Source organism: Hemitrygon akajei, chromosome 11 (genome assembly GCF_048418815.1).
Source record: "Hemitrygon akajei chromosome 11, sHemAka1.3, whole genome shotgun sequence".
Lineage (NCBI taxonomy): Eukaryota > Metazoa > Chordata > Chondrichthyes > Myliobatiformes > Dasyatidae > Hemitrygon > Hemitrygon akajei.
Window position 1 is genome coordinate 158,501,178 of NC_133134.1, and position 16,457 is coordinate 158,517,634.

General features: G+C 41.3%; 1 protein-coding gene across 2 annotated transcripts in view; it reads left to right on the forward strand.

The window, feature by feature from the left end:
- plcg1 (phospholipase C, gamma 1) overlaps positions 1-16,457 on the forward strand; it is a 184,650-nt gene that overhangs the window by 81,422 nt on the left and 86,771 nt on the right. For both annotated transcript variants that reach the window (XM_073062029.1, XM_073062028.1), the window contains exon 4: positions 14,822-14,869. In XM_073062029.1, the coding sequence (XP_072918130.1) occupies positions 14,822-14,869 (48 nt within the window). The remainder of the gene's footprint in view (positions 1-14,821; positions 14,870-16,457) is intronic.

A 16,457-nucleotide genomic window follows, 5' to 3' on the forward strand; every position in this document is an offset into this window, starting at 1 on the left:
TTTGCTATTATTTTATAATCGGTGTTTAACAAAGAAATAGGTCTATATGATGTTGGCTTTAAAAGATCTCTATCTTTTTTAGGCAATACTATTAAAATAGCTGTCGAAAAAGATTCTAGAAGTTTATGCTTTCTTTCCGCTTGGTGTATTAACTCCATAAAAGGAGGAATTAGTAAATCTTTAAACTTTTTGTAAAATTCGGGCGGAAAACCATCTTCTCCTGGGGATTTATTACTCTGAAGTGATCCTAGAGCTTCTTCAACCTCTTTTAATGTAAAAGGCAAATCTAATCCCTTCTGTTCTTCCGAATCCAATTTTGGAAGAGTTATTTGTGATAAAAACCTTTCTATCTCGACATTATCATTTTGTGATTCTGATTGATACAGCTCAGAATAAAAATTCTTAAAAGTTTCATTAATTTCTAAAGGTTTATAAGTAATTTTATTTACACTTGTTCTAATTGCATTTATCGTTTTGGAAGTCTGGTCTGTTTTTAACTGCCAAGCAAGAATCTTGTGTGATCTCTCACCTAGTTCGTAATATCTCTGTTTAGTTCTCATAATTGCTTTTTCTGTTTGATATGTTTGAAGTGTATTATATTGTAACTTCTTGTTAACAAGTTGTCTTTGTTTTTCTTCTGTCATATATCTTTGAGATTCTTTTTCTAATTTTGTAATCTCTTTTTCCAATTGATCTATTTCTACCATATATTCCTTCTTAATTTTAGAAGTATAACTTATTATCTGACCTCTCAAATATGCCTTCATTGCTTCCCACAATATAAATTTATCATCAACTGAATGTGAATTTGTATCTAAAAAAAACTGAATCTTTTTTTTCATAAAATCATAAAAATCTTGATGTTTTAATAATATTGAATTAAATCTCCCATCTGTAAATCGATTCCTCTTTATCCATCGTTATCATTGTCATTATCAAGGGGGAATGATCTGACAATATTCTTGCTTTATATTCCATATTTTTCACTCTGTCTTGAATATTCATTGATAATAGGAAAAAATCTATCCTTAAATAAGTTTTGTGTCTATTTGAATAAAATGAATAATCTCTTTCTTTTGATTAATTCTTCTCCATATATCAATCAAATTTAAATCTTTCATCAATGATAAAGTTAATTTTGCTACTTTTGATTTTGTAACAACTTTTGTTGATCTATCTAAAACTGGGTCTAGACAAAAGTTAAAATCCACCTATTAATATTTTGTCATGTGCGTCAGCCAAATTCAAAAAGGCCTCTTGTATAAATTTTATATCATTTTCATTTGGTGTATAAATATTCATAAGAGTCCATAGTTCTGAAAAAATTTGATAATGTATAATTACATATCTCCCCGCCAAATCAATTAATACATTTTGTATTTTAATTGGTAAAGTTTTATTAACCAAAATTGCAACTCCCCTCGCCTTTGAATTAAATGAAGCTGCAATAACATTTACGACCCAATCCCTTTTTAATTTCTGATGTTCTATCTCTGTTAAGTGTGTTTCTTGTAAAAAAGCTATATCTAGATAGATAGATAGATAGATACTTTATTCATCCCCATGGGGAAATTCAACTTTTTTTCCAATGTCCCATACACTTGCTGTAGCAAAACTAATTACATACAATACTTAACTCAGTAAAAAAAAATATGATATGCATCTAAATCACCGTCTCAAAAAGCATTAATAGCTTTAAAAAGTTCTTAAGTCCTGGAGGTAGAATTGTAAAGCCTAATGGCATTGGGGAGTATTGACCTCTTCATCCTGTCTGAGGAGCATTGCATCGATAGTAACCTGTCACTGAAACTGCTTCTCTGTCTCTGGATGGTGCTATGTAGAGGATGTTCAGAGTTATCCATAATTGACCGTAGCCTACTCAGCGCCCTTCGTTCAGCTACCGATGTTAAACTCTCCAGTCCTTTGCCCACGACAGAGCCCGCCTTCCTTACCAGCTTATCAAGACGTGAGGCGTCCCTCTTCTTAATGCTTCCTCCCCAACACGCCACCACAAAGAAGAGGGCGCTCTCCACAACTGACCTATAGAACATCTTCAGCATCTCACTACAGACATTGAATGACGCCAGCCTTCTTAGGAAGTACATTCGACTCTGTGCCTTCCTGCACAAGGCATCTGTGTTGGCAGTCCAGTCAAGCTTCTCGTCTAACTGTACTCCCAGATACTTGTAGGTCTTAACCTGCTATTTTCATTTTCTTAATGTATGTTAAAATTCTTTTTCTTTTCACCGGTCCATTAAGCCCATTAACATTAAAACTTTAAAAATTCAGTAAATTTGTCATTATTTTTAATGGAGTTACTCCAATCTATAATAATACCTAATCTTTCAACTTTCATAGTACCTTGGGGAATCTTTTTAAAATTCTCCATGTTGCTATGTGTCTCCCTCCCAATCATCCAGGCAAAGAAAGAAAGTTAGAAGAAAAATAGATTATAAAGAAAAAAGTAACAAAATACCCCCCTACTAATGTTGTGGATTAAAAAAAACACATTACCCCCCTCCGTTGTACGGGTCATGGCAATCGCCATGATTACACACGTGAATCCCGTAGCAATCGATCCGAAGTTCCCCCAGCTCCGCTGTAACATAAAAAGGTATATATACAAGAAGAAAAAAAAGTCACTACTCTCAATTAATATTTCTCAAATTTTTACCTTTCTCCCCCTGTATCATATAATTAAGAATATATTTAAATATTCTTTTGTCCTTAAATATCTATCAATTCCATTCACTGTCCCCGTCTTCATCTTTAATCCATTTCACTTTTAAATCTTTGGCTGTGGTTAGCGAATATTTGGAAGTTTTTGTGCAAGCTCTTCCGCATCCCGATAATCAGTAAAAAAAAAATCTTCTTTTTCCGTCATCCAAAAAAATTATCAGGGTTGCCGGGTGACGCATTATAAATTTATAACCCTTTTCCCATAAAACTTTTTTCGCTGGGTTAAATTCCTTCTTTCTCTTCAAAAGGCCCTAACTTATATCAGGATAGAAAAGAACTGTTTTCCCTTCAATCATCAATGGCCCGTTTCTCTTTCTGGCACGTTAGGTGGCCGCCTTCAGGATCTTTTCTTTATCTTGATATCTTAAGCATCTTATCAAGATTGATCATGGGTTTTGATGAACTTGAGGTCTTGGTCTTAAGGCTCTGTGAGCCCTTTCAATTTCAATTAACTGAGTTCCTTCTTCCATTTCCAAGTTTTCCGGGATCCATTTTTGAAGAAAATTTATTGGATCCTCTCCCTCTATACCTCCTTTAAGTCCAACAATCTTAATATTATTTCGTCTACTAAAAATTTCAAGCACATCCACTTTTTCCAACAACTGTTTTCTTTCTGATGTCCAGGCAGAAATATTGTCTTCCATTTTATTCATTCTTTCAACGATGTCTCCTGTTGTTTCTTCCAAGTCTTTAATTTTCTTATCCATTTTCTCCTGTTTTTTCATCATTTTGTCAAACATAATCTTCATTTTTTTAATATATTTTTATTATTTTTAATGCTTTTAATTCATGCATTATTTGCACCAAAGTTTTTCCTGTGTCTCCAGAAAAACTTTTATCTTCGTCTGATTTATCCAGAGAATCTGAATCTGCCTCAGATTCACCTTCACTTCCAGTTCCGATCGTAGCTGGGATTTGTAGTTCAGGTTGCTCGTGTTTGCACATGCCCCTTCATGCATGCATGTGCAATTCTTGTTGCTCTTTTTCTTTGGAGACGGTTGATGTTGCCGCAGCTTCCTGTTCTGTATCGCCGGAGGTAAAATGCACTGGAGCCTGCGGCTTCTTCATGGTGGCGGGCCCCGATTCTTTTCCAACTTGTGCCGTCTTCAAGGTAGTAGTTTTCTTTTGCTTCTGCTTATGAGACATATTTTGGAACAATCCTGAGTAGTTTATAAGTAACTTTTAGAAAGTATTTACTAACTTTTCTTCACTTAAACATTAATTTACTGATTTTTTACGGGAGAGCCGGATTTCCACGTCTCAATCCTAGATCATCACGTGACGTCCCCCCAGCAATCAACTTTGTAGATCTTTCGTTCAGCCGCTTCCCCCTCTCCTGGTTTCGCCTATCACCTACCACCTTGTACTTCTTCCTACTCTTCCCCCCAACCTCTTACATTGAATTCTCTTTCTTTCTAGTCCTGATGAGGGGTTTCGGCCCGAAACGTCAACTGTTGACTCTTTTCCATGGATGCTGCCTGGCCTGCTGAGTTCCTCCAGCATTTTGTGTGTGTTCTTATTAACACTGCCTCTTGCGTCTATACATATCTAGTTAGGTATGCTAAAATAAAGCCTGATTTTTCAGTTCTAACCCACCCTACAAAAGAATTTTGCACCACTCCCCTCCCAAATTGCAAACAATTTTGTGGTGGCATAACTAATCCAAAATCAAAACAAAATGATTGCTGCTAGCCTGTGACCTTCACGGTGTTGTTATACTTGTATGATTTGCCCTCAGTTCCAATGAAGTGATTATTCCAAAGAGTCTAATCCTTAATTTTGATCCTTTATTAGCAATTAGCAAACGTAGAGTGTTGAAGTGATGATTTGGAAGCATACCCAAGTGTAAGCTGAGCATTATTCAGCGATATTAAGTGGTCAGCTAAGATATGACCTCCACCAGTCCTAAGCTACAAACTGCTCCCAAATAAGCCAGGATACGGAACTTATTCCCTTCACTTTTACCATGACCTCACTCACGTGACTAGTTACCATAATGAATGCACACTACAGAATTCAGAACAAATAGAGAACAGATGCTTATCTCCTACAAATTGGTGGTTAATATTGGTTTATTATTGTCACATGTACCATGATAGAGTGAAAACTTGTTTACCCTCAGAAAGCTATTTGAGTTGGAAGATATCACCGAGATGAAAAGAACCACAGATGCTGAAAACCGGAGGTAAAAATGGAATAATTGCAGGAAAATTCCACAGGTCAGGCAGCACCTGGGAAAGTGAAACAACGTTGATGTTTCACTTCTGACAAAGGGTCTTTGATCTGAAATGTTGACTTCGCTGCTGCCTAATCTGCTCATTATCTTGGATTTGGGTAGCTAAGAGATCAGAATGAGGATCAGTGTATGAAAATCAGAACCAGGTTTCATATTACTCACATACATCTGGAAAATTTTGATTTGCGGCAGCATTACAGGTGCAATACATAAAAGAACTATAAATTGCAATAATAAGTACAGAAAAATAAATAAGGCATGCAAAAAGAGGGAATGCCCTGGGTGAAGGTGGTCCTTAATGACAGATGCCACTTTTTTGAGGCATCGCCTTTTCAAGATGTCCTCGAAGCTGGGTAGGCTAGTGCCCATGATGGAGCTGGCTGAGTTTACAACCCTTTTCAGCCTTTCCTGAGCCTGTGCAGTGACCACTCCACACCAGACGGTGATGCTGCCAGCTAGAATGCTCTCCATGGCTCACCAATAGAAATTTATCATCGTTTATGTATAACGAGGCTGATGTCACCAGTAATTCCTGCCCGCCTTTTAATTTTGATAGCCGCCTTGGGAATAGGTACTGAAGCATTCATGACAGAGCGTGTTTACAGTGCAATTCCAATGATAACATTTGGCTAAGGATTGAAGTACAAAGATAAGGACAAGGGAATCTGACTTCAAAATGGGACTGGAATTGTTCATACTTTCTAGTGTTACGAACCCCGTAACTGGGTCACTTACCAGCAAAGAGAGAGAGGTCCACTGAAATCTGATGGTACTATTTTTAAACGTTTTTATTTATGAAGGGGCACAAAAGTAAGGTTAATACAAACATTCAGATAATATACATCGTCAATACTCAATCTAAAGCGCGGGTATAGTAATAATCAACATTAAGAAGTAGCTCTACCGTTTGTCTAGGGGTAAAACTATTGTCTGATGGAAATATCAAAGTCTCTGAAGTTCATGCAGGCTTTTAGCCTTTCGGGGACCGCTGGGGTCTCACGTGTTGGAGAGAGAAAATAAACTTGCCAGCCTTTTGGACTCAACTTGTTGAATCGGGAACGTGGGTTCCCCGTTGTCAGTTCGAAGTCCTTTTCGGTGTTATCAGCCACTCGTTCCCCAGGCTAGGGGAACCGAATCACACGTGGCTCCCGAACGGCTTCCCGTCCTCACGGGAGCGATGAGCGATGGTCTCCTTCTGGTGCGTCGCTGGGGTACTGCCTCCTGCAGTCCCCTTTTTATCGTGACCGGCAGATTTGTAGATGTCAATCAAGGTAGGGTGATACAATCCCCACCCCACATTGCCCGAGGGTGTCCATGTCCCTGATAGCTGGAACGTAGCATAGAGTCGCAATTCACACAGGTGTCTCTAAGAACAATGGTCAAATCCGTTGCATTGTCTCTCATTTCCTGGGTCCAAGACCCGAATTAATAGCGATCTTGCGATTCTCCGGAAGGAGGGGCCTGGTCCCGCACCCTTCGGCCCCTCAGAGCTGTGGTACATTCATAACACTAGTCTGATTATTCCAAGTATAATCGCAGTTCATCTGAATATTACAGCTGTCCTTGACCTTGGCAGATCACTAATGCAGTGAATTTTCTAAAAGATTAATTCATGTTTTCCCCTTTTTTAAACTTTCTTATTTCCCTTTCTCACTTTCCTTCTCTCCCTTTTACTTTCCCCCCTCCCACTTCTGTTTGTATCCAATCAAATCAAGTTTAATGGTCATTCAAACCAAACGTGGATACGGCCGAATGAGACAGCATTCCTCTGGGGGCAGGGTGTGAAAACATACATGCACATTGGAAATAGCGAGAAAGGAGACACAAAGAACATTTTTAGTACAAGACCCTGAGCAACAAGTCCTGAAAGTTCATGGTTCCTGCAGTCCAGCCTGTAATTCCAGCAGTCCCACACTGGAGGGCAGCACTGGTGGGGAGCGTCTACCCCCAACCCAGCACGGGCGCCATGCTACAACATAAGCCCGTGGCTTGAGGCCAAGTCCTCACTACAACCAAGGCGACACTGCTGCCTCGCCGCCTGTCTCACCACCAAACAAAGGACCCAGGCCTGCAGCAATCAATGCCCAACAGGGTCTCAGGCTCGCAAAAGAATGTGCAGGACAGCCACTCATGGCTTCACTACATGCTACCAATTCGTGCCAACTTGAAGGCACCACCTTCAGTGCCCCCAAGTAGTAGGCAGCAGCACAGTCTGCACCCAGTTCAGCTCTTCTGAACCCAATCTGGCTCCTCCTGTGGCCTGATGGCCCAACTCAAATCCCTTAGCCCGCCTGGCGTGACTTGCTTCCCTCGACCAGGCGGCAAATGTGAGGAAGGCAAATGCGATTTTCACATTCATTTCAAAAGGACGATAATATGAAAGCAAGGATGTAGTGCTGAGACTTTATAAAGCACTGGTGAGGCCTCACTTGGAGTATTGCGAGCAGGTTTGGGCCCCTTATCTAGGAAAGAATTTGTTGACATTGGAAAGGGTTCATGGAAATCTTTCTGGGATTGAAAGGCTTGTCATATAAAGAGTGTTTGATGTCTCTGGGGCCTTTATTCACAGGAATAAAGAATGAGGGGTGACCTCATTGAAACTAATCAAATGTTGAAAGGCCTCAATTATGTGGACGTGGAGAGGATGTTTCCTATGGTGGGGGAGTGTAAGACCAGAGGATACAGCCTCAGAATAGAGGGGGTCCTTTTAGGACAGAGATGAGAAGGAATTTCTTGAGCCAGAGAGAGGTGAATGTGGAATTTATTGCCACAGGCAGCTGTGGAGGCCAAGTCTTTACGTATATTTAAGACAGATGTTGATAGATTCTTGATTAATCTGGGCATGAAGGGATACAGGGAGAAGGCAGGAGATGGGAGCTGAGACAGAAATGTATCAGCCATGATGAAATGGTGGAGCAGACTTGATAGGTCATATGGTCTAATTCTCCTCCGATGTCTTATGGTCTAATATTGGGTATATTTCTGTAAAGAATTCTTGATCTGATTTGTTGAATATAGCCATATCATTTTTGTTAATGAAACTTATTTATTAATAACAAATTAACATTAAAAATAACTGGATACTGTACATCTGAAAGAAAATGAAAAATGCTGGAAATATTCAGCAGGTCAGGCAGCATCTGCAGAAAGAGAAACAAAGTTAACACCAGTTTGAAGACCCTTCTTTGGAACTTGGAGAGAGAGAGTGAGGAGAGATGGATTTGAGAAAGAGACTGTCTCAGAAAGGAAAGACAAGAGTTTCTGCAGATGCTGGAAATCCAGATTAGCCCACACAAAATGCTGGTGGCACTCAGCAAAGTGAGGCAGCATCCATGGAGAGAAATAGAGTTGTAGTTTTGGGCCGAGACCTTTCATCAGATCTGAATGAGGCAAGAGTTGCCATGAGGATGAGTTGTGGAAGAAATCATCCAAACACTGGGTTACACCAGAGCAGCTGATTGGTTAAATGTTAGAAACACTCAGCAAATCAGAATCAGGTTTAATATCACTGGTATATATTGTAAACTCTTGTTTTGTGGCAGTAGTACATTACAGTATGTAATAATTTCTTAAAAACTTATAATTACAATAAGAAATATATTTTAAAAATTAAATTAAATAAGTACTACAAAAAAGGAATATTGAGGTATTGTACATGGGTTCAATGTCCATTCAGAAATCGGATGATGGAGGGGAACCTACGATATCTTCTGGCTGCAGTACCACCTCTTTGATGGGAGCAACAGGATGAGGGCATGTCCTGGGTGAAGAGGGTCCTTAATGATGGATGGCGCCTTTTTCAGGCTGCATTTCCCATGGGTAAGGGAGCCCTAATGGTGAACATCTGGGCTGGGAGACCAAACGCAAATTGGGTGGTTGTTTAGTAGCACACCTGCATTTGTCTGTTGGCATGACCCTGGGCTTCCTGTCATTTGCAATTCAATTCCCCATCTCACACACATTGTGGCCTATCTGTCTGTGGCTGTCAGCACTGTTACAGCAGTTAATGAAGGCATAGAGAGAGAGAGACAGACAGACAGAGGGACAAAGAGAGAGAGACAGGCAGATAGTCAAGGACAGAGGGACAAGAGCAAAGAGACAGAGAGGGAGAGAGAGACTAGAGAGAGAGAGAAAGAAAGAGACAGGCAAAGAGATAGACAGACACAAAGAGAGAGTTAGTGTGTGTGTGTGTGTGAGAGAGAGAGAGAGAGAGAGAGGGAAAGAGAAATTGGGAACATAAGCAAACCAACAAAGGAGTTCTTAAATTAGGGTGTTTGAAGGGAGAGTACAAGAAAAGTGATACGTCAAGAAGGTGGCATGCAACATAGATAGATAGATAGATAGATACTTTATTCATCCCCATGGGGAAATTCAACATTTTTTCCAATGTCCCATACACTTGTTGTAGCAAAACTAATTTCATACAATACTTAACTCAGTAAAAATATGATATGCCTCTAAATCACTCTCTCAAAAAGCATTAATAATAGCTTTTAAAAAGTTCTCAAGTAGTTTACTTAAATGGTAGAATGAAGAGCATTCACCATGTCCTCTTCTCATTGCTACCATCAGTATACTCATAATTCCTCCTTCTGATGGGTGAGGAACTTCAGGTTGAAGTTTTATCGTTGGAATAGGCAAACAGAGTATAAGTGCCATGAAAATGTGGCTTTTCTTGCAGAACATTTTAAAGATGAGATCGAAAGTGAGATAACATTAGCTTGAATTAACATAGATTAGCTAGTAATGAGATGCAGTACTCATTGTAAAACTGGGGAAAGGTCAGGAGAGATGAGGGTGAATGGGACGAACTTAAATGGGGATCTTAGTATGGATGAGCTGAGCTGTGGGGCCGGTTTCTGTGCTTTTGCCAAACAGTCACCCAGTTTATGTTTGGTTTTAACAACCCAGTGCACTGTACTTGGTGGTGGGCTCCTCTGCAAAGGAAAAATGCTGCCTAATGTAATGTTGCCTGGTTTTAGCGTTTTGTTTAATTTTATCAATCAAATTTGCAAATTCCATTCTACTGAGTGCCAAAGGTTTAAAAAGAAAGACCGCCATGTATAGCGGCCATTGTCGGAGTGGAGTGAGGCAGAGTGGGTCAGCTTTGGCTCAATCAGGCAGAGGCAAGGTTTGAGCGGGGCACGACTGCGCAAGTGCGTGAAAGTCAGCCCATGAGGCAGCGGGAGAATTTAAATAGCGAGCAGAGGCTGAGTACGAGCTTCACTCCAGGTGAGGTAAGGCCGGGTAAGCTCCATTAATTAATCTAATTAGTTTAGGAGTAGGTAATGGAGGCAGCAGTTAGGGCAGTCGAGTGCTCCGTTGGCAGGATGTGTGAAGTCAGGGCGAGCACTGTTGTCCCTGATGACTACACCTGCGAAAGGTGCATCCAGCTGCAGTTCCTGAGAAACCGTGTTAGGGGACTGGAGCTGGAGCTGAATGAACTTCGGATCATTCGGAAGGCAGAGGCAGAAACAGACAGGAGTTTCAGGGAGATAGTCACCCTAGGAGTCAGGAGACAGGTAGTTGGGTGACTGTCAAGAGAGGGAAGGGGAATAGACAGGAAGAGCAGAGCACCCTGTGGCCGTTCCCATCAACAATAAGTATACCGTTTTGGATACTGTTGGTGGGGACGGCCTACCAGGGACAAGGTGCAGTGGTTGTGTCTCTGGCACCGAGACTGGACCCTCAGCTCAGAAGGGAAGGAGGGAAAAGGGGAGAGCAGTAGTGATAGGGATTCGATAGTTAGGGGGACAGATAAGAGGTTCTGTGGAACAGATCGAGAATCCTGGATGGTCTGTTGCCTCCCTGGTGCCAGGGTCCACGATATCTCGGATCGAGTTCTCAGTATTCTCAAGAGGGAGGGTGAGCAGCCGGATGTCGTGGTCCATGTAGGGACCAATGACGTGGATAGGAAGAGTGAGGAGGTCCTGAAAGGTGAGTTTAGGGAGCTAGGTGCCAAGTTAAAGGACAGGACCTCCAGGATAGCAATCTCAGGATTGCTACCAGTGCCACGTGCAGGTGGGTTTAGTAATAGTAAGATAGTGCAGATCAACACGTGGCTGAAGACATGGTGCAGGAGGGAGGGCTTCAGATTTATAGATAATTGGGCAGTTTTCCAGGAAAGGTGGAACCTGTTCCGGCAGGACAGTTTACATCTGAACTGGAGGGGGACAAATATTCTTGCAGGTAGGTTTGCTAGAGAGGCTCCAGTGGATTTAAACTAGATATGAGAGGGGAGGAGAACCAGAGTGTAGGAACAGATGTATGGGAGAAGGAAGAAAAAGAAGACAGTGAAGTTCTTTGTACTGTTAGAGATAAACAGAGAGTAAGAGGTGGAGAATTTCTTAAATGCATTTATTTTAATGCTAGGAGCATTGTAAGAAAGGTGGATGAGCTTAGAGCATGGATTGATACCTGGAAATATGATGTTGTAGCTATTAGTGAAACATGGTTGCAGGAGGGGTGTGATTGGCAACTAAATATTCCTGGATTTCGTTGCTTCAGGTGTGATAGAATCGGAGGGACAAGAGGGGGAGGCGTTGCGTTGCTTGTCAGAGAAAATATTACAGTGGTGCTCTGGCAGGATAGATTAGAGGGCTCGTCTAGGGAGACTATTTGGGTGGAATTGAGGAATGGGAAAGGTGTAGTAACACTTTTAGGGGTGTATTATAGACCACCTAATGGGGAGCGAGAATTGGAGCAAATTTGCAAGGAGATTGCAAATATTTGTAGTAAGCACAGGGTTGTGATTGTGGGAGATTTTAATTTTCCACACATAGACTGGGAAGCCCATACTGTAAAAGGGATGGATGGTTTGGAGTTTGTAAAATGTGTGCAGGATAGTTTTTTGCAGCAATACATAGAGGTACCGACTAGAGATGTGGCAGTGTTGAATCTCCTGTTAGGGAATGAGATAGGCCAGGTGACGGACATATGTGTTGGGGAGCACTTTGGGTCCAGTGATCACAATGCCATTAGTTTCAATATAATTATGGAGAAGGATAGGACTGGACCCAGGGTTGAGATTTTTGATTGGAGAAAGGCTAACTTTGAGGCGATGCAAAAGGATTTAGAAGGAGTGGATTGGGACAATTTGTTTTATGGGAAGGATGTAATAGAGAAATGGCGGTCATTTAAAGGTGAAATTTTAAGGGTACAGAATCCTTATGTTCCTGTTAGGTTGAAAGGAAAGGTTAAAAGTTTGAGAGAGCCATGGTTTTCAAGGGATATTGGAAACTTGGTTAGGAAAAAGAGAGAGATCTACAATAAATATAGGCAGCATGGAGTAAATGAGGTGCTTGAGGAATATAAAGAATGTAAAAAGAATCTTAAGAAAGAAATTAGAAAAGCTAAAAGAAGATACGAAGTTGCATTGGCAAGTAAGGTGAAAATAAATCCGAAGGGTTTCTACAGTTATATTAATAGCAAAAGGATTGTGAGGGATAAAATTGGTCCCTTAGAGAATCAGAGTGGACAGCTATGTGTGGAGCCGAAAGAGACGGGGGAGATTTTGAACGATTTCTTTTCTGTGGTATTCACTAAGGAGAAGGATATTGAATTGTGTAAGGTAAGGGAAACAAGTAGGGAAGTTATGGAAACTATGACGATTAAAGAGGAGGAAGTACTGGCACTTTTAAGGAATATAAAGGTGGATAAATCTCCAGGTCCTGACAGGATATTCCCTAGGACCTTGAGGGAGGTTAGTGTAGAAATAGCAGGGGCTCTGACAGAAATATTTCAAATGTCATTAGAAACAGGGATGGTGCCAGAGGATTGGAGTATTGCTCATGTGGTTCCATTGTTTAAAAAGGGTTCTAAGAGTAGACCTAGCAATTATAGGCCTGTCAGTTTGACGTCAGTGGTGGGTAAATTAATGGAAATTATTCTTAGAGGTGGTATATATAATTGTCTGGATAGACAGGGTCTGATTAGGAACAGTCAACATGGATTTGTGCGTGGAAGGTCATGTTTGACGAATCTTATTGAATTTTTTGAAGAGGTTACGAGGAAAGTTGACGAGGATAAAGCAGTGGATATTGTCTATATGGACTTCAGTAAGGCCTTTGACAAGGTTCCGCACAGAAGGTTAGTTAGGAAGGTTCAATCGTTAGGTATTAATATAGTAAGTAAATATAGTAGAAGTAGTAAAATGGATTCAACAGTGGCTGGATGGGAGATGCCAGAGAGTAGTGGTGGATAACTGTTTGTCAAGTTGGAGGCCGGTGACTAGTGGTGTGCCTCAGGGATCTGTACTGGGTCCAGTGTTGTTTGTCATATACATTAATGATCTGGATGATGGGGTGGTAAATTGGATTAGTAAGTATGCAGATGATACTAAGGTAGGTGGCATTGTGGATAATGAAGTAGGTTTTCAAAGCTTGCAGAGAGATTTAGGCCAGTTAGAAGAGTGGGCTGAATGATGGCAGATGGAGTTTAATGCTGATAAGTGTGAGGTGCTACATTTTGGTGGGAATAATCGAAATAGGACATACATGATAAATGGTAGGGCATTGAAGAATGCAGTAGAACAGAGTGATCTAGGAATACTGGTGCATAGTTCCCTGAAGGTGGAATCTCATGTGGATAGAGTGGTGAAGAAAGCTTTTGGTATGTTGGCCTTTATAAATCAGAGCATTGAGTATAGGAATTGGGATGTAATGTTAAAATTGTACAAGGTATTGTTAAGGCTGAATTTGGAGTATTGTGTACAGTTCTGGTCACCAAATTATAGGAAAGATGTCAACAAAATAGAGAGAGTACAGAGGAAATTTACTAGAATGTTACCTGGGTTTCAGCACCTAAGTTACAGAGAAAGGTTGAATAAGTTAGGTCTTTATTCTTTGGAGCGTAGAAGGCTGAGGGGGGACTTGATAGGGGTATTTAAAATTATGAGGGGGATAGATCGAGTTGATGTGGATAGGCTTTTTCCATTGAGGGTAGGGGAGATTCAAACAAGAGGACATGAGTTGACAGTTAGGCGGCAAACGTTTAAGGGTAACACGAGGGGGAATTTCTTTACTTGGAGTGGTAGCTGTGTGGAAAGAGCTTCCAGTAGAAGTGGTAGAGGCAGGTTCGGTATTGTCATTTAAAGTAAAATTGGATAGGTATATGGACAGGAAAGGAATGGAGGGTTATGGGCTGAGTGCAGGTAGGTGGGACTAGGTGAGAGTAAGCATTCGGCACGGACTAGAAGGGTCGAGATGGCCTGTTTCCCTGCTGTAATTGTTATTTGGTTATATGAAAGGGCTACTGCACAGGATCCGAAAAGACTGCAGAGGGTTGTAAACTCAGGCTGCGCCATCATGGGCACTACCCTGCCTGGCTGACATCGAGGCGATGCCTCAAAAATCTGGGATCAGTGTAAACTCGGCCAGCTCCATCATGGGCATTAGCCAACCCAGCACCGAGAACATCTTCAAACGGCGATGCCTGAGAAAGGTGGTATCTATCGTTAGGACCCTCATCACTCAGGTTATGCTGTTTTCTCATTACTACCATCAGACAGAAGATACAAGAGCCTGAAGACATACACTCAACATTTTAGGAGCAGCTTCTTCCCCTCCACCATCAAATTTCTGAATGAACAATGAACCAGCCCATGAACACTACCTCTTCTTTTCACTACTTAATTAATTTTTAATATGTATTTCTTACTCTAATTTTATAGTTTTATTTTACGTCTTTTTGCATTTTGCACTGCACTGCTGCCACAAAGCGACACCTGTCAGTGATAATAAGCCTGGTTCTAGTTATCAATCCTCTCAGCAAGCTGTTCAGGTTTGGTTTGAGGTTTCCTTCCTAGCTGCTGAAACTGTGGCTGAATTCTGTCTGTTTTCTTTGCAGGTGGCTGAGGAAGCAGTTCTACAACATGGATCGCAACAGAGAAGATCGGTAATGGCAACCAGGGGTCTTTTGAGGGCAGGGTAATCGTGAGAGTCGGGTTTTGTCATGTGGGGAGAGAGCATTTTATTTGACCATTTATTGATTTCCCTCTCTCTTTGATGATCCCTCCACCAGATGAACAAGTCCTAGACCAGGTTGAATACTTATGGATAAATATATTAATAGTTCATTTAGGTGAGAGGCGCCAAATAGTGGTGCGTTTGAAAAATCTCGTACACCTCTGCCAGTGCTCTGCTCATACTGGATTAACCTGATTTACAAACTGAGGTGCACATTAGAAAAGATATACATAACTCTCGTTATCATAACAACACACACAAAATGCTGGAGGAATTCAGCAGATCAGGCAGCATCTATGTAGGAGAATAAACAGTCGACGTTTAAACAGGACAGTGTGCTTGTACGATTCGTTGACTTAATGGCCCTGCCCCATACATGAGATTGCAGGTATTACTGAGCAAGCTTTGCCAACGGAATCAGTTAGGCAACTTAGTTGGCATGGTTGAGATGAGCTGAAAGGCACTGTTTCATATGGTGTAGCTCTTTGAAACTTTATTAATATGTTTAGAATTCAGCACTGCCATCTAGAGGAGCTAGCCCATCACTGCAAGCTTCACAGAGGTGAGAAGGCAAGACCGGGCCATTCTCACCTCTAAATTTGAAGGTTTTGGGTTCAAACCTCACGCCTGAGAGTTGCGCATTATGTCTGGGTCAAGACTTTAGTGGATGGCCTTCTGGGTGAGGTGGCTGTTCAGGACCTCTCACTGTATGTGCCAACTACCATATTGTATCCACTGGCATGGCAACTGCTCTACCAAAGATCTCAAGAAATTGCAGCGATTTGGGAATGCAGTTTAGTCCTCACATGAACGAGCTTCCATGAGACCAGAAGAGATGGGAGCAGAATTAGGCCACTCGGCCCATCGAGTCTGCTCTGCCATTTCATCATGGCTGATCCATTTTCCCTCTCAACCTCATTCCCTTGCCTGCACCCTGTAATCTTTCAGGCCCTAACCAATCAAGAACCTATCAACCTCTTGCCTTAAACACACCCAATAACTTGGCCTCCACAGCTGCCTGTGGCAACAAATTCAACAGATTCACCACTCTCAGACTAAAGAAATTCCTTCTTATCTCTGTTCTGTGCTGATGACCTTTTATTCTGAGGCTGTGTCCTCTGGTGCTAGACTCCCTCACTGCAGGAAACATCCTCTCCATATCCACTCTGTTTAAGCCTTTCAACAGTCGATAGGTTTCAGTGAGATCCCCCCTCATTCTTCTAAATTCCAGCAAGTACCGCTCCAGAGCCATCAAACACGCCTATGGCAAACCCTTTCATTCCCAGAATCATTCTCACAAAACACTCTCTAAAGTCAGCAAATACTATCTTAAGTAAGGAGCCAAAACTGCTCACAATCACCAGTGTCTTATAAAGCCTCAGCATTGCATCTTATGTCTTATACTTAGTCCTCTCAACATTTGCCTTCTTCACCACAGACTCAACCTGCAACCTGTTTCCCACCCATTCACTCTGCCAAGCTTCACACTGCCTCAGGAAAGCAGCTAATATCAGCAA